The 18,542-nt window shown below is 45.2% G+C and overlaps 1 protein-coding gene across 2 annotated transcripts in view; it reads right to left on the bottom strand.

Moving 5' to 3' along the window:
* LOC115177123 (mannosyl-oligosaccharide 1,2-alpha-mannosidase IA) overlaps positions 1–18,542 on the bottom strand; it is a 226,980-nt gene that overhangs the window by 78,706 nt on the left and 129,732 nt on the right. For both annotated transcript variants that reach the window (XM_029737661.1, XM_029737662.1), the window contains exon 3: positions 6,900–7,015. In XM_029737661.1, the coding sequence (XP_029593521.1) occupies positions 6,900–7,015 (116 nt within the window). The remainder of the gene's footprint in view (positions 1–6,899; positions 7,016–18,542) is intronic.

The raw sequence follows: 18,542 nt of genomic DNA, 5'->3' as shown, positions 1-18,542 counted from the left end.
AACATTGCAAGGCTCCCCTCTATTGCCTCTCAGTTTTGCCCCTGTGCTTCTGGCTTGTTTACAGACACTTTGCTTTGATATGCAAGCATCTGCGCTCCCTCCAGGCAGGGAAAAGCGACACACTACACAAGAGATAAACAAAGCTCCTTCCCCTCAGCCCTCTCCAAAACGACACCCATGAGAGACTCTCTAACACTGAAGTCTCAATTCAGACATCTTACTGGAATTGCAGGGCCTGGATGTGCTAATTATTCAGCCAGTTGATGGTCTTTGTTAAGAGCACTGGTGTTTTCTAGTGTAACTTGAATTACCGTGCTAATAATGGTTAGGTTGTAGGTGGTTGGGAACCTTTCCTATTTTAGGAAGACCTTGAGGGAGAGACTCATCTGTCATTGGCCTAGAAATATTAGTGTAGATTATAGGCCTATTCCATTGACGTACGAAGGAATGCGCATACTGAAATGTCACAAAGAGGATAAGGATATAGCTTGTCTGTGATCACTTGCACAGTTACCCAGTTGGCCCTCAGAATATCTAAAAGAGTGAAAAACCGATGCGCTGAAGCCACAAGAGACACCTGCTCTGTCTGGATAGATCAGAGTGGCCTGTTCTCTTTGAAACACAATCACATACCTCACTGCAACTTTTCCTCTGAGAGACGAAATCCGAGAGATGTTAGAATAACTACGATGGAGAAACGGCGAGCTGAGAAAGGCAATAGAGAAGAATTGAAGGCGAGAGCCTCGAAGGAGGGGTAATTGGGGATGGATCTGTCAATAGGGGATAAAAGCCAACCGGTAAGAGTTCATTAATCACTTTCTATTAGCCAGCCTGATGAGAGACTGAGACTGGAGACCTGCAAGAGGAAAATACAATTTATCCCCCCTTTTTACCCACAGCATTCGCTAGACTAACCAAGGGACTCGAAACCCGAAGACAACAACCCCTTGAAAACTAATATGGGGCTATAAGAGAAGGACCGAAATCCCTATCTCGGGCAGCCAGAGACCACCAAACCCCAAAACACTCATATCTCCAACTATTAATTCAGGCTTGAAATGGATAAACAGCCTGTGGAATTTTGCAAAGTTAACAATAGATGGTGGCATTCCGAAGTTGCTCTTGTCTTTCTAATTGGTTGAGTCACTGGAGAAAAGTGTATGATCAGAGTATTTCATCTCCATAGGAACTCGTCAGGATTTGCAGAAGGATTTTGGGGAGTTTGTTTTAGTGTCGACAGCAGAGGAGAGAGACATTCTACCGACTTAATTAATTCACTCAGCAGCACAAAGACAAATACACTTGACTTTGAGTCTGCCCTCATACATCTCTATTTCCCACAGCATTAAGTGTAGCCTTGTATACTTCACTCGACTTTGTGGAGAAAATCAACATGGCTTCTGGTGTTTCTGTCACTAACAAAGCTCTTCAGTGGATCAATCTGAAAACCGAGGAACCATCTACACCGAACAAAAATACAAAAGCAACATGCAACAATTTCAAAGATTTTACTGAGTTACAGTTCATATGAGGAAATCAGTCAATTTAAATCAAGTCAGTAGACTCTAATCTATGGATTTCACATGACTGGGAATACAGATATGCATCTGTTGGTCACAGATACCTTAAAAAAAAGGTAGGGGCGTGGATTTGAAAACCAGTCAGTATCTGGAGTGACCACCATTTGCCTCATGCAGCACAACACAATAGAGCTGATCAGGCTTGTAACGGCTGTTGAATGGAGTAGACCAAGGCGTAGCGTGTTTAGTGCTCATCTTGTAATTTATTAAACAGAGAACACTATAAACAAAGAAACAAAACGACAGCCCACAGTTCTGGCAGGTCAGACAACTAAACAGAAATTAACCACCCACAAAACCCAAAGGAAAACAGGCTACCTAAGTATGGCTCCCAATCAGCGACAACGATGTACAGCTGTCCCTGATTGAGAGCCATACCAGGCCAAAACAAAGAAATACAAACATAGAAAAAAGGACATAGAATGCCCACCCTAGTCACACCCTGGCCTAACCAAAATAGAGAATAAAACCCTCTCTATGGCCAGGGCGTGACAAGGCTGTTGATTGTGACCTATGGAATGTTGTCCCACTCCTCTTCTACGGCTGTGCGAAGTTGCTGGATATTAGTGGGACTTGTGCAAGAATTGAAAAAATATATTCAATAATACAAATAATAATAATTAAAACATTATATTGAAAGGTAAGCGCCACACTGAAACTTGTATTTTGAATGGATACCGTCGCATCGCTTATTGTTGCTGACTTTACACAACGTTGTGGCTACAGACAGGCGTGCGTACGCTACATTTCTTATTGTTGCCGACTTTACACATGCAGCGCGTCCGCAGAGGTGAAATTTCGCCCTGCACACACTCACTGACCAGTACAATAACGTTCTTGCCACCCCCCCACACACTGATCCAATGAAATGACAGATTTCTTGACACACACACACACACACACACACACACACTGATCCAATAACATTTTTACTCTGCAACACTGTTTTATTTTAAATGTGAGACGTCCAATCAGATAATACAGATCATCTTCTGACAGCTAGCTTGATTGACAGCTAACTACGCAGTTGTGTTCTGCAGGCGTTGCACATGTGGATAGTTAACTGTCATTTAAGTTTTTAAAACGTGCAGCTCCCTCTTCATCTACTGCTGCTTCCAATGTCAACAACAAGGCAGACAATCCGGTCCCTGTCGAGAGGAGAAAATACGACCCCGACTTTGTCAAATATGGTTTTACATATAAGACAGTGAGTGTGGACCGCAGTGCATCCTATGCAACAAGCTGTTAGCTAATGAGAGCATGAAACCCCTCCAAAATGAAAAGGGATCTGGACACCAAGCACCCAAGACACAAAGATAAGACAGCTGACTTAAAAAAAGGTAAAATGTCAATATCTGGAGGCCTCACAAGATTCATTGAAGAAAAGGCACTTCGCATCATACCTTGTGGCCCAGCGCATTTCTAAGTGCAAAAAAAGCCCACGCCAGCACAGAGGATCTCATACTTCTTGCTGCGATTGATATGTGAACTGAAATCTTGGGAGAGTCAGCCGCCAACAAACGTAAAACTATACCCCTATCCAATGACACCATGAGGAGAATCCAGGACATGTCTGAGGACATAACGTGCCAGACATCAGAGCGCATCTGTAGAAATGGCCATTACTCACTGCAGCTTGATGAATCCACAGATGTGGCTAACCATAGACCATCAGAATTTATGTCAGACACGTCTGGGATAATAACTTCGAGGAGCAGTTCCTTTTTAGTGCTGATTTGCCCACCACCACCACTGCAGGGGCTGTCTTTAACACAATGGATATGTACCTGGGCTCCGTGGGACTGGCCTGGGATGGGTACGTCGGTGTCACCACTGCTGCTGATGGGACAGCTGCCATGACAGGAAAGCACTCCGGGGTAGTAAAGCGGATCCTGGAGAGAGCACAAAGTGCGACGTGGAACCACTGCTTCCTACACAGGGAGGCATTGGCAGTGAAGGACATGGTGCCTGAGCTCCACGCCACTCTCCAGGATGTGATCAAGTGTGTCAACTATATCAAAAAGAGTTCCACGAAAAGCAGGTGTTTCCAGGCCTTCTGTAGGGATATGAGGAGCGAGCACCAGCAGGTGCTTTATCGTGCAGAGGTCCGCTGGCTTTCCAGGGGTAAAGTGTTGGGTCGCTTTTATGAGCTTCGAGCGGAGATCGCTGCGTTTCTTTCGGAAAACAAGTCACCTCTGGCTGAACATTTTGATTGTGAGGAAAACGCTCGCGCAGGTTGCCTACCTGGTGGATATGTTTGATCATCTGAATTCTCTCAATGTCTCAATGCAATGGAGGGGCCACAAACGATTTTTCCAGAGGGACGAAATGGATGCCTTCAAGATGAAGCTTACCGTTTGGGGAAATCATGTTTCTAATGGGAGTATTGACATGTTTCCCAATGCTGATTTCGAGATTCATAATCTGATCAACAAAGCGCACGGTGACACACCGTTAAACAGCATCTTGTCAAGCTGCAGGGACATTTTTGCGACTACTTCCCGGAGGAGAAGGGGAGACAAGACGACTGGATACGGGACCCCTTTCGAGTGGAGATGGGAAGCGTCACATTGCCAAGCAACGAAGAGGATCCGCTGGTGGAGCTGTCATTTGATCACGGACTGAGCATGCGCTTCCCGGAAATGACACTGCCACAGTTCTGGTGCAGCATAGTGGGAGAATATCCTGCTCTCGCCTGTCATGCAATCAGAATCATGCTGCCGTTCAGCACTATCTATCTGTGTGAAAGTGGCTTCTCTGCTATGGCCGTGCTGAAAACTAAAAGCAGAAACAGCCAGCATGACCTCCGAGTTTCCCTGTCAACCATCACCCCAGACTTCAATAAACTTATCAAACTCAAGAAACACCCCCAGCTTTCCCACTGATAGGCCACACACACACACACACACACACACACACACACACAATAAATAAACAGGTTAATGAGTTATTGTTCAATATGTTAATTATTGTTGTTAATTAATTCTGACATTCATTTTACATTTTATTGAACTGGTTAAAAACGTACACCTTATACAACTTTAAGGTTGTGAAGCTATTCACATGGTAATTGCTGATTAAGAATTCCTAATGATTGTTGCTTTTTCTATTGTAAACACTGGTATGTGTTACTGTTCGTTTAACATTATTAGACTGGTTTTGTTTTTTCTATTGTAAACACTGGTATGTGTTACTGTTCGTTTAACATTATTAGACTGGTTTTGTTTTTTCTATTGTAAACACTGGTATGTGTTACTGTTCGTTTAACATTATTAGACTGGTTTTGTTTTTTCTATTGTAAACACTGGTATGTGTTACTGTTCGTTTAACATTATTAGACTGGTTTTGTTTTTTCTATTGTAAACACTGGTATGTGTTACTGTTCGTTTAACATTATTAGACTGGTTTTGTTTTTTCTATTGTAAACACTGGTATGTGTTACTGTTCGTTTAACATTATTAGACTGGTTTTGATGTCATGTTCTTGATAATGTATTACACTCCACTCCTGAACTGATCACCTAATTAAATGGCTTATTCTCTTCAATTGGTACATGTTTTATCAGTTAATATGGCTGTGTAATGACTTTCTTTAATACCACAACTGAGACAGAGCCTATTTTGCAAGTGAAGCCTGCCCAAGAAGGCAGCTGCAATACAACATTACTCAATTGTCATTGTCAAATTTGGGTCCCCAGCCAAAACCTCAATCCCAATATGTCAATTAGATCCCTGACCCAGTTCCCAAAGTATGGTGACTTTGACCTAAAGTGGCCTGGCGTCCATCACAGGACAGATTTCCGTCCACTCAGACGAGGAGACTCTCTGGGACAACTGATCAGAGGAGTTGGAGAAGTGAATGGACAGATTGACTTCGCTAGCCCAGTGACAAAGAGCGGCCGGGAGTGTAAATCCTCCCTGGGTGTCTTCATGATGCTGACGAGGTTGCTGTTTGTCATGGGCTGCCATTACTGAGTGTCTCTTGCCCTGGCTTTCTCTGCCAAGACCAGGAGCTACTCATCTTCATTCTGCCCAACTGCTGCGAGGGAGAGACTGAAAAACTGGGTGCGTGAGCGCATGTGTGAGTGAGAGGGAGGGAGAAGAAAGAAAAACAGAGGAAGAAAGGGAGAGAGTAGAGAGTTAGAAAGGAGCGAGATATGGCTTGCTTTGTGTGTCTAAAATGGTATCAATGTTCTGTGCAAACATTGTACACATGATAACGTCTTTTGCATGTCAACATCTATCTAAGCCTAGCCCATCTAAGTTCACAGCAACTATTAAGAGCATATCAAACACGTCACTCGGGAGGTTCGTCACTCATTTCCTAAGTGGGACAAAGCCGAAGTGCTATAGGGAATAGCCAGATCAATGAATAATAGAAAATAATAGAAAACAATAGAAAATACTGACCTCAGACAATGTATCACCTTAACACATTAAAGACATCTCTTAGCCTGTAGATGTCAGAGAGACGATATTTGATTAGTGACTAAACCAAATAGCCTTTGGACAAAATGAACTCTCAATGGGGGACTTACACAAAGTGTGGAAACAGAGTGGAATGGAGGGCCTATAACTAGTCCGTTAGCAACAGGACACACAAAGCCTGGCGCCGCTTACCTTGCTGGCTGGCACCATCACTCTCACTCACTCACTTTCCACATAATGTCCAAACTGGCAGACCTCTCTGTTCCCGACCCCGAGAAGAAGTCTATTATCATGGAATTACACAATGGGGAGGCCATGACCTCCTCTCTCTCGCTCCTCTCTCTCTCCATGCTTCCACATACATTCTCTCTTAGTCTGTCCCTCTTTTATTCATCCAATCCCACAGCACACAGAGTTCTGGGAGAGTTAAAATAATCCCATGGCACAGTAACACAGCGTGTTTAGAATGGATCAGTTGTTCAGGGTTGACCACACAAGACATTCTTTATTCCATAAGGAATGTCCTTTATAGCTCTGGCAAACTGTCCCACTCCCTGGACAGGACTTTGGGTCTGTCAGGGGACAATCGGCTTAAAATCAACCTGGCACACTAAGACCCTGGTGAGAACTTTATTAAGTGTATGTCAACCTAACAAGGGCCAAGTCAGACAGCCTACTTCGAGTGTTGGGGTAGTTGATTGGTACTCCAACATAAATGGCAGAGTAACTATCCAATAAAATTGAGGGATTGAAAACTTGGTCAATCAGGGGAAAATATATTGCCTAAAATCAATCAAAGCACTAAGACCACTACTGAGAGTGTTTGTGGTAGACGATTGGTCCTCCAACATGAATGGCAGAGATAATATCCAATGAGTGAGTTTGATCTTACCGAGTTCAGGTCCAGGCTGGTCTCCACCCACTCCTTTGCGTCATTGTATTCGTCCATTAATCCCATTATATACAGCGTGTCCAGAGAATCCACGATGGAGGCTCCCCTCAAACCACCTGCAAAACACACAGAACAGTCAGAACCATGGGGTATAGGGACTTGTAGTGCCAGACATCATACAGCATTCTTGTTCTGGGTGAAAGTAGAATGACTAGAGTTGAGGCTCAGAGACATGAAGCAGACAGAAGTACCAAGACTGCAAAGTAAAGTTAAGCAAAGCCCTGAAATGCCAAACTACAGTGGCACAAACTACAGCTATCACGTCTGCATTTTTAATCTCGAATTCTGGTATGACATTGTGTAGGCTGGATGAAAAGCATTTACCTCCTAGATGAACAGTAACAGTCTAGCCTGCTGCATTCCTAATTGTATCCAGGACAGGAACTGTGATCCCTATGCTCCAATGGCTGGTTTTAGCTGCACTTCATTTGAGGTTATTAAATTCCCTTCACAACCTTAATAAGAAATGTTCAGAGGCTTTTATTCAATCCCACAGCCCCTAAGAGCAAGATTGGATGGTCTTTTTCTTCTCATATGAAGAAATATGCGGTTCGTGGCTGGCTGTAATGGAAAGAGCTGTGAACAGAGGAATATGTGTCCTTATTGTGTTATTGAGCAAAATAGTTGCAGGAGAGACACACCAACTGAAAGCCTGAGAATGGAGTAATAACAACAGTAGAAACTAGGCCAACATATACCGCAGGAATGGCCATTACATGCACTGTAGGGCTTGAAAACAGAACTGTAGGTACAGTAACCAATTCTGCTGAAAAATATGATGTACACCTTCATGTTCACCCCTAAACAGAGCTCAACACAGAGACTGTGTCTATCTGACGCAACAACACAGCAACCCGGCACATGAAAGTGGTGCGATTCTTATAAGCAGTTATTGTGTAGCTCGGCAGATATGCAAATGAAAAATCGTATCTTGAGGCGACAAAATATTCATGAAGCAGAGGCAACAGAACACTGGAGGCGAGAAAGGGAGCGATTCTAGCTGATAGTTTCTCTAACCCGAGTCATTTGAATTTGGCCAGACTGTGCAACGCAGTGGGCGGCTAAGATGGCAAGGGTTTGGCTTGTCTGATGTGGTTTGGGTGGTGGAGACAGACGTCAAACTCTCTTATCGTCACGCTAGCCTCCTCCCTGCAAACCCCAACTCAGCTTTCCTCTGCCCTCGATTACAATGGCTTGCTAAAGTATTCACCCCCCTTGGAATTTTTCCTATTTTGTTGCCTTACAACCTGGAATTAATATGTATTTTTGGGGGGGGGGTTGTATCATTTGATTTACACAACATGCCTACCACTTTGTAGATGCAAAATACAAACAAGAAATAAGACAAAAAAAAAACCTGAAAACTTGAGCGTGCATAACTATTCACCCCCCAAAGTCAATACTTTGTACAGCCATCTTTTGCAGCAATGACAACTGCAAGTCTGTTGGGGTATGTCTCTATAAGCTTGGCACATCTAGCCACTAGGATTTTTGCCCATTCTTCAAAGCAAAACTTCTCCAGCACCATCAAGTTGGATGGGTTCCGCTGATGTACAGCAATCTTTAAGTCATACCACAGATTCTCAATTGGATTGAGGTCTGGGCTTTGACTAGGCCATTCCAAGACATTTAAATGTTTCGCCTTAAACCACTCCAGTGTTGCTTTAGCAGTATGCTTAGGGTCATTTCCTGGTGGAAGATTAACCTCCGTCCCAGTCTCAAATCTCTGGAAGACTGAAACAGGTTTCCCTCAAGAATTTCCCTGTATTTAGCGCCATCCTTCATTCCTTCAATTCTGACCAGTTTCCCAGTCCCTGCCGATGAAAAACATCCCCACAGCATGATGCTGCCACCACCATGCTTCACTGTGGGGATGGTGTTCTCAGGGTGATGAGAGGTGTTGGGTTTGCGCCAGACAGGGTGTTTTCCTTGATGGCCAAAAAGCTCCATTTTAGTCTCATCGGACCAGAGTAACTTCTTCCATATGTTTGGGGAGTCTCCCAAATGCCTTTTGTTTGCTTATTTTTTTCTTTAAGCAACGGCTTAAAGTGGTCCTATGGACAGATTCTCCAATCTCCGCTGTGGAACTTTGCAGCTCCTTCAGGATTATCTTTGGTCTCTTTGTTGCCTCTCTGATTAATGCCCTCCTTGCCTGGTCCGTGAGTTTTGGTCGTAGGCCCTCTCTTGGCAGGTTTGTTGTGGTGCCATATTCTTCCCATTTTTTAATAATGGATTTAATGGTGCTCCATGGGATGTTCAAAGTTTCTGATCTGTACTTCTCCACAACTTTGTCCCTGACCTGTTCAGAGAGCTCCTTGGTCTTCATGGTGCCGCTTGCTTAGTGGTGTTGCGGACTCTGGGGCCTTTCAGAACAGGTGTATATATACTGAGATCATGTGACAGATCATGTGACACTTAGATTGCACACAGGTGGACTTTATTTAACTAATTATGTGACTTCTGAAGGTAATTGGTTGCACCAGATCTTATTTAGGGACTTCATAGCAAAGGGGGTGAAAACATATGCACGCACCACTTTCCTGTTTTTACATTTTGTACATTTTTTGAAACAAGTTATTTTTTTAATTTCACTTCACCAATTTGGACTATTTTGTGTATGTCCATTACATGAAATCCAAATAAAAATCTATTTAAATTACAGGTTGTAATGCAACAAAATAGGAAAAATGACAAGGGGGATGAATACTTTTGCAAGGCACTTCTAATCTAAATAATCATAGCATACATGTGATATTAGCCTACAGTATTTGCTTTTCAGATTACCCAGAAAGCCTCTCACATTGTTGACCTTTCACTCACATTGCCAACTGAGGTCAGCTGATAAGGTCAGTGGAGAGGGCGGAGAGTGCAGGGATGAGGGTCCGTAGGTGACATGGTTCAGTGATTGGCGTCATATGCCCATGGCCTCGCCGGCTGATACAGTACAGTCAAGTTACACACTATCAGCCCCATGTCACATACAGTCGAAGTCGGAAGTTTGTGTGTTGTCTCTCCCCTGCCAAGGCCAGTCGCCTCCTATCTAATACATGCAGCCACCCACCAACCACACAGCTAGTCACCTCCCATCAGCCACACACCCCTACCCACCAACCACACAGCTAGTCACCTCCCATCTACCACACACCCCTACCCACCAACCACGCAGCTAGTCACCTCCCATCAGCCACACACCCCTACCCACCAACCACACAGCTAGTCACCTCCCATCTACCACACACCCCTACCCACCAAGCACGCAGCTAGTCACCTCCCATCTACCACACACCCCTACCCACCAACCACGCAGCTAGTCACCTCCCATCTACCACACACCCCTACCCACCAACCACGCAGCTAGTCACCTCCCATCAGCCACACACCCTACCCACCAACCACGCAGCTAGTCACCTCCCATCTACCACACACCCCTACCCACCAACCACGCAGCTAGTCACCTCCCATCTACCACACACCCCTACCCACCAACCACGCAGCTAGTCACCTCCCATCTACCACACACCCCTACCCACCAACCACACAGCTAGTCACCTTCTATCTACCACACACACCTACCCACCAACCACGCAGCTAGTCACCTCCCATCAGCCACACACCCCTACCCACCAACCACGCAGCTAGTCACCTCCCATCAGCCACACACCCCTACCCACCAACCACGCAGCTAGTCACCTCCCATCTACCACACACACCTACCCACCAACCACGCAGCTAGTCCCCTCCCATCAGCCACACACCCTACCCACCAACCACGCAGCTAGTCACCTCCCATCTACCACACACCCCTACCCACCAACCATGCAGCTAGTCAACTCCCATCAGCCACACACCCCTACCCACCAACCACGCAGCTAGTCACCTCCCATCAGCCACACACCCCTACCCACCAACCACGCAGCTAGTCACCTCCCATCTACCACACACCCCTACCCACCAACCACGCAGCTAGTCACCCCATCTACCACACACCCCTACCCACCAACCACACAGCTAGTCACCTCCCATCTACCACACACCCCTACCCGCCAACCACGCAGCTAGTCACCCCATCTACCACACACCCCTACCCACCAAACCACGCAGCTAGTCACCTCCCATCTACCACACACCCCTACCCACCAACCACACAGCTAGTCACCTCCCATCTACCACACACCCTACCCACCAACCACGAAGCTAGTCACCTCCCATCTACCACACACCCCTACCCACCAACCACGCAGCTAGTCACCTCCCATCTACCACACACCCCTACCCACCAACCACAGCTAGTCATCTCCCATCTACCACACACCCCTACCCACCAACCACGCAGCTAGTCACCTCCCATCAGCCACACACCCCTACCCACCAAGCACGCAGCTAGTCACCTCCCATCTACCACACACCCCTACCCACCAACCACGCAGCTAGTCACCTCCCATCTACCACACACCCCTACCCACCAACCACGCAGCTAGTCACCTCCCATCTACCACACACCCCTACCCACCAACCACGCAGCTAGTCACCTCCCATCAGCCACACACCCCTACCCACCAACCACGCAGCTAGTCACCTCCCATCTACCACACACCCCTACCCACCAACCACGCAGCTAGTCACCTCCCATCAGCCACACACCCCTGCCCACCAACCACGAAGCTAGTCACCTCCTCCCATCTAACACACATCTCAGCCCACCTCAGCTGGGTTTACCTTGACATGGATTCACCTTACATTGACACAGAGGGCACTGCTACCATCCAGCTATAACTAGGCCGATTCAGAGTTGAGATGAGCATGCATAACTTGGGCACTGCTACCCTCCAGCTAGAGACACTGCCCAGTCACTGCCCAGTCATGGGAAATCCATAGATTAGGGCCTAATGAATTTATTTCAATTGACTGATTTCCTTATATACTGTAACTCTTATATTTTGTTCAGGAGATTCACATACGCTATGAAGGTAATGTACGTCACTGACATCTTGCAGACACTGTGAAAACTCTGTTAAACAAAGTTAACTTTTTCCTGTCTCGAGCAGATCTCATTGCTAAGTCCATTGCCAGCAAACGAAGACTCTCAAAAGCATATTCTCCATTTCCGTTTGTGAAGGACTCTCACTATGCTTAGCGAGCACTTGACTGTACTGTTGCAATTTGATGACAAATCATGTTCCAGAGCACACAGAGAAAAAAAAGCGATAGCTAATACCCCTCATTACCAATCCGGCGGCGGCGAACGTCGGGGAGCAGTGGAGTGTGGAAAATTCCTATTGAAAACAGCAGCAACAAAGCACAGATGATTGATGAACTCAGTTGAGAGAGGTAACAGATCAATCCATCACACATTACTCTCAGGGTTCCTTGGCGTGGCCCAAACATAGACATAATTATTCCAGAGGCCCTTCCCCTGGAGGGGCCCTACCCTTGGTGGGGGTATGAGCACTTGGTGCAGGTAGGGTTACTGGGGTATTTATCAATCCATTTTACACACGGGAGTGGCTTTGTTCATCACATTCAGGTAGTACCGACCATTAACCATCAAAGCTTAAGTGAGGAATCTATAATCTAACCTTGTGACAGTCAAGCACAAAAACAACCCCATCCAACCATCTATAGATTCTCGGTGTTGTGAGTGCCACACGTGAGTGCTTGGAGACACAAACAAGACAGTAGAAATGATTTTGTAATAACAGTTGTTCGCCAAACTGAAACGTAATCACATATCATGTGAAATGCTGTAATCAACTGATCCTGTAATGAACTGGTTTGATATGCTCCCATATTCCAAATTGATAAGAAGAAGAAAAGAGTAAACATTGCAATTGTTACGCAACTGTAATTACTTTAACATTCATTTAAGCAAATATTATTTGGATGTAATTCCTTCCCCCTAGCAACTAGGGAGCTCCTGTACAGGAACTTGTCACAGTAGAGTCATTCATATCATGTATTGTGAGTGAGTGAGTGAGTGAGTGAGTGAGTGAGAGAGTGAGAGAGTGAGAGAGTGAGAGAGTGAGAGAGTGAGTGAGTGAGTGAGTGAGTGAGTGAGTGAGTGAGTGAGTGAGAGAGAGAGACAGAGAGAGAGAGAGAGAGAGAGAGAGAGAGAGAGAGAGTGTGTGAGTGTGTGAGTGAGTGAGTGAGTAGGTGAGTGAGTAGGTGAGTGTGAGAGTGAGTGAGTGTGTATTTGTGTGTGTGTGTTTTCCATAATGTGTGTATGTGCGTGTGTGTTCATCGGTGTGTATTCTATGTTGGAAATGAGTGGGAGAGATTGCATGTGTGTTACTGTGTATTGTGTGTACAGAGTGCATAGAAACCTATTGGTGAAACATTGGCTGGTGGATGTTCAATTATCAAAGCTGTCACTGGTAAGGCAACAGGGTCATTCTAGAGAGCCTATATACACATGATCAATCAATCAACTCGCTCACGCACGTCCACAGACACACAACCACACACAGGCCTGCACGCACACAGAAACACACTCACGCACATGCACGCACACACACCCGCGCACACCCAACACACATACGGCGCGCATGGCAACAAATTCTATCAGACTGAAATCGTGTTAACCATTGAGACAAACAGCATGCTAGAACAACATTCCCTCTGAGCAACCCCTTACCCTGTAGGGCTAATCAATAAACAAACCGTTCTGCTCATTCAAGTTACAGAAACAAATGGACGGTTTGATCACCTCTTTGCATTGACAACGATGAAATTGCATTCAATAGGCTATAACTTCATTAACCCTCTCAGGGACAATGTTGAAGGCAGTGTTGGAGAACCCATACATACTGTATATACTGTTATGGAACATTGGCCACCATTCAGTGAGGACCATCAGTAGTTACCACTGACGAAAGAAGAAGAACCAGAGACCAGTACAATGATCTACACTGCTAATTTGTTCCGCAGTCTTGTTCAATTAAGCTCTGAAACGTATACCATAAACCGTGAGAGAAATAGCCCGGTAACATATCAAGGTGACTTTAATAGATAAGAGTCTCTGGTAATATCACATGAATTACACCAGTCTTTTATTACCGAGTGTGGCTGTCACCAGGGTAACGCTAGCCTCGTTGACGTCAACGCACGTGTCCTCGTAGCTTACCGTTCAGGTCCCGGTGAGGGGTGTCTGGGGTTCACATTTAGCCGTGACATGTCAGTGTTCAGGAATCAAATTTGTTGAATGTACTTTAAGAGGTGTCTGTGTAGCATGGAACTGCACTGAGGGTAAGGGGGTTGGTGAAGTTGAGAAGAGAAGGATAAGAGCATATTGGAGAAAAGCCAGGGAGGGTGAAATGTGTTATGAACGTGTTCCAAGAAAGAGAGAGGGAGGGGGGGATCTTAACAGCAAAGAGAAAGGTGAGGAGGAGGGATGTAAGAAACACCAAGGCTATCAATCAGAGTGGAGTTTTCAGCAGTATTTCAGCCTTCCCTGCGGCTCAGTTGGTAGAGCATGGTGTGTGCAACGCCAGGGTTGTGGGTTCAATTCCCACGGGGGGCCAGTACAAAAAATAAATAAATGCATGGTATGAAATGTATGCATTCACTACTGTAAGTCGCTCTGGATAAGAGCGTCTACTAAATGACTAAAATGTAAATTTTATTTCATTTTTATTTAACCTTTATCGGTATGGAATATCATTGTCACAGTTTAGCCTCAGACAAACACCTGACAGTAGAGTCAATTAAAATCAAATAGGGACGAGTGACCAAAATGTAATTGACCTATTCGAGCTGACGATAGTTAAACCACGAATATACCTTTTCCTATCAGGATTGAGGTCACGGGGTAACTTTTGCAATGTTATATCCTTAGTTGGTCTTTCAAGAATTTCTGTCCAAAAAAAAATGTTTTCTTTCCTTTCATGTCATGTGGTGTCTATCGCAAGTGTGACATTCTTCTGGATCGTCAGACCTTTGTGTTCTTGGTGGTTTGCCAGCTCACCCTGGATATTTCTAACACAATAATCATTTTTTGGTCTACAGTTCCCAGTCAGAGTAGCAGTCTGGGGCCCAGTGAGTTTGGCCCTCTCAGGAGAAACATCCTCCTCCAACTACTGCTGAAACCACCTAATGTGGCCAAAACAACCACAGGCTGTAAGGGAAATGTCTGGCTCACCACACTTTGTTTCAGTCTACTAGGAATAAGTCAGAGAGACTGGTGACAATGTAAAAAAAAAAAAAAGTGCTACTTTTGACAAAACACACTATTACTTGAAATGGATATTGGTACTTTCGAAATAGTTTCCTACCCACTTCAATCTCACGGAACCTCCCCAAGAGAGCATTCAACCCACACAAACCAAGATCCCTTGGACACACTGAATCCAATGAGCTCTCAAACCTCCCTAATGGTAAACGTCATACATTCTCTGGTCACTGTAAGTAAACTGTGAGATGATCAGCAGTATATAGGCAACAGCAGTAGAGCTTCTGTTTGAATCAAACATAACAACTACATGATTGCCATGGAGACAAAGCTGTTGTGATAGGAGCTGTTTACTGATGCACATTATCTAATCCTCAGCCTGAGGGGAGCTGTGTGTCTGTGCATGTGTGTGTGTGTGTGAGCTACATCACTGACAGACATGCACGCACGCACGTGAGTGTCTGACAGTGACGTAGCACCGATGTCCAGTCGAGTCCCAACCGGTTGTAGCAGAGGGCTGGGAGAGGATGAGGCAGGGAGAGAGTGGGAGACAGTGTGTGTAAAGTCTGCCTCTCGGTGTAGGGCCACACAGAGCAGACACACAGCGGCTGGTGACCTGCTCTAACGTCCAGCTGGATGCTGATTCAAACCATTTATCAGCATAGAAAAATGTCAGAAGTGGGAATGTACTTCAGAAAGCTTCAAGGCAATAATACCTGTTGACAATCAACAAAAAATGAATTACCTCTCATAATACAGAGTAAACCTCTGGTCTGACAAGGTCCATTACACTATATCACCTCCAAACAACCGTACTGACTGCAGTGTCTGCCTGTGTGGCTGTTGTTACAGTGGGTATCTATTCATCATCATCTGAGTGGCCACCAAGGAAGCAGAACCCAGACCACAACACAGAGAACCAATAATGTGATTCCCTCTCTCTTCGAACAACTAGACAAACCCTAATGACATAAAGTAGACTATCCCTGTAACGGATTGGCCTCGTCTATTTGGTGTTATGTTTTTCAGACAACGCAGCCAAAAAACTAGACCCAGCCAATGAGCTTAACAGGCCTAGTTCCTCAAGTTGTCCACCCTGATAGCCCTCACAGACAGAGAGAGAGAGGGAGAGAGAGAGAGAGAGCCAGCTTTCTCATTTACATCCTCCTCCAATGAATATTTTTTATTTTGCACACATGAAAACATACTGTATACACACACACACTCAGACACACAGAATAACCAAACATGATTAGAAAGGCTACAATCATGGTGTAGCATGCACATACAAGATGAGTCAAACTGACCATCTAATTTGCCACTATGGGACCGCGAGACAAGCACAGAGTATCTCAGCCCCACCCAGTCCTGTCAGATGTTACAATATCTCCAACGAGATTACAGACGGCATACTGTGCTATCGAACCCCTCTGTCCATCCATCCACCCCCTCCCACTCTCGCCACCATGGATTGACACACAGCCACTGTGGGGTAGAAGATTATATCTGATGCTATATTAACCGTCAACCCACCACATCTGATTGGAGGTGACAACTGTGCCATGATTGGTCAGTTATTTCAGACCAGGATGGGCCGATGGTGCCAACAATTCAATGACATTGATACCAATAGTAAATAGCTATAGCAGAAAGAGCCTACAACACAAATTGGAGGCACTCAGAGTCTGCAGCTCGGTAAACTAATTGACAGGTCTTCCTGTTTCCAGACGGAGCTGCGGAGGGCAGAGTGAAGTTAGCATTGGTTCTAGCGCCCGCAGGCTGCGGCTCCAGCGGTAAGCAGGTGTAGCTGAAGTAGAAATCTCCCCAGGTCTCCCCATCTCTCCTGGAGATTAAACAGAGCAGCCTGGCCTGTCAGCTGTGCTATACACACACAGACAAACACAGACAAACACGCGCGGGCACGCCGCACACCGACACACACACACACACACACACACACACACACACACACACACACACACACACACACACACACACACACACACACCGACACACAGTCACCTGAGTAATGTTTGCCTGGGCCAATTAAAATGGGTTAGAATAACCTGGCCAACCTGCTGATGGAGAGGACCCGTCCGCTGGAGAAATGAAAGCAGAGTCGTTCAGCATCGTTAGTGCACACAAGTGTAGGCGAGGAGGTTACCCAGAGGGAGGAAGAGGGGGTGGAGTGCGTGAGGGGGATAGTGTGTGTGTGTGTGTGTGTGTGTGTTTATAAAGTAGGATGGATCCACAAACTGCCCCAATGTATAGACTGTATATAGACTGTATATAGACTGTATATAGACTGCCTGCACGTTGTGATATGGGATATTAAAAACAGTGGGAAATCATTTACATCTGTCACGTTCTGACCAGTAAAGGGGTTATTTTGTTATTGTAATTTGGTCAGGACGTGGCAGGGGGGTATTTGTTTTATGTGGTTCGGGGTTTGTTAGTATATGTGTTTATGTAGAGGGGTGTTTGGTTAGAGTATTCCGGGATTTTTGGGTTATGTTCTATATTTCGTATTTCTATGCTCAGTCTGTTGTGCATTTCTTTTTTGGCCTGGTATGGCTCTCAATCAGGAACAGCTGTACATCGTTGTTGCTGATTGAGAGTCATACTTAGGTAGCCTGTTTTCACCTGTCCCTTTGTGGGAAGTTGTGGTTGCATAGCTGTGTGTTTAGCCTGCAATCCTGTTCATTCGATCGTTTTCTTGTTTGTTACGTGTTCAATAAAGTCATTATGAGCACTCAACCCGCTGCGCTTTGGTCCACTACGTACGACGACCGTTACAACTGTAGAATATTAAGTTATAGAGCATTTTTCAACAAATCAAACATATTGTAAAGAGAAGTATTTGCACACTGTGTACATAGCAATGAATTATCAATCCACCAATTTTTGGTTCATTTAAAAACTCAGCAGGCGCACTCACCTTTAATTTCATGCAGTCACCTGTAATTTCACAGCAAATTGCAAAGGTCAAAAAGCTGTCATCTCTTTCTAACATTTGCTGAACTTCAAATCCTTAACTCATCCAACAACCTTTAAACACCAGAACAAAACTTTATCCCTCCACCTTTCCAAACTCTCCTTTTACTCACTCTGAGAACTCAATTAATTTCTTAAACTCCAACATTGCTCTCTCTCTGTTCTCTCTTCTCTCACTTTCTCTCTGTTTGTAGTTTCAGGAATGCCATGGGCTCCTGGCACCGTTATCCTGTTCCCCCCTCTCTCTGAAGTGTGGCCCAGACTGTAACAGTGGTTTGAAAAGTTTCAATGACCCCTCCGGCAGGATACACCAACAGAAAGCATTCATTTCACACCTTTTATTTATTCATTCCCCCTTTCCTCTCCACACAGGGGGACGGAGAGACAAACCACTATGCAGTATCCACTCTCTAATCATGCTCCGT

This window comes from Salmo trutta, chromosome 37 (assembly GCF_901001165.1).
Source record: "Salmo trutta chromosome 37, fSalTru1.1, whole genome shotgun sequence".
Classification (NCBI taxonomy): Eukaryota; Metazoa; Chordata; class Actinopteri; order Salmoniformes; family Salmonidae; genus Salmo; species Salmo trutta.
Note: the sequence above shows the minus strand (reverse complement) of the source record. Positions and strands in the feature narration are given on the sequence as shown.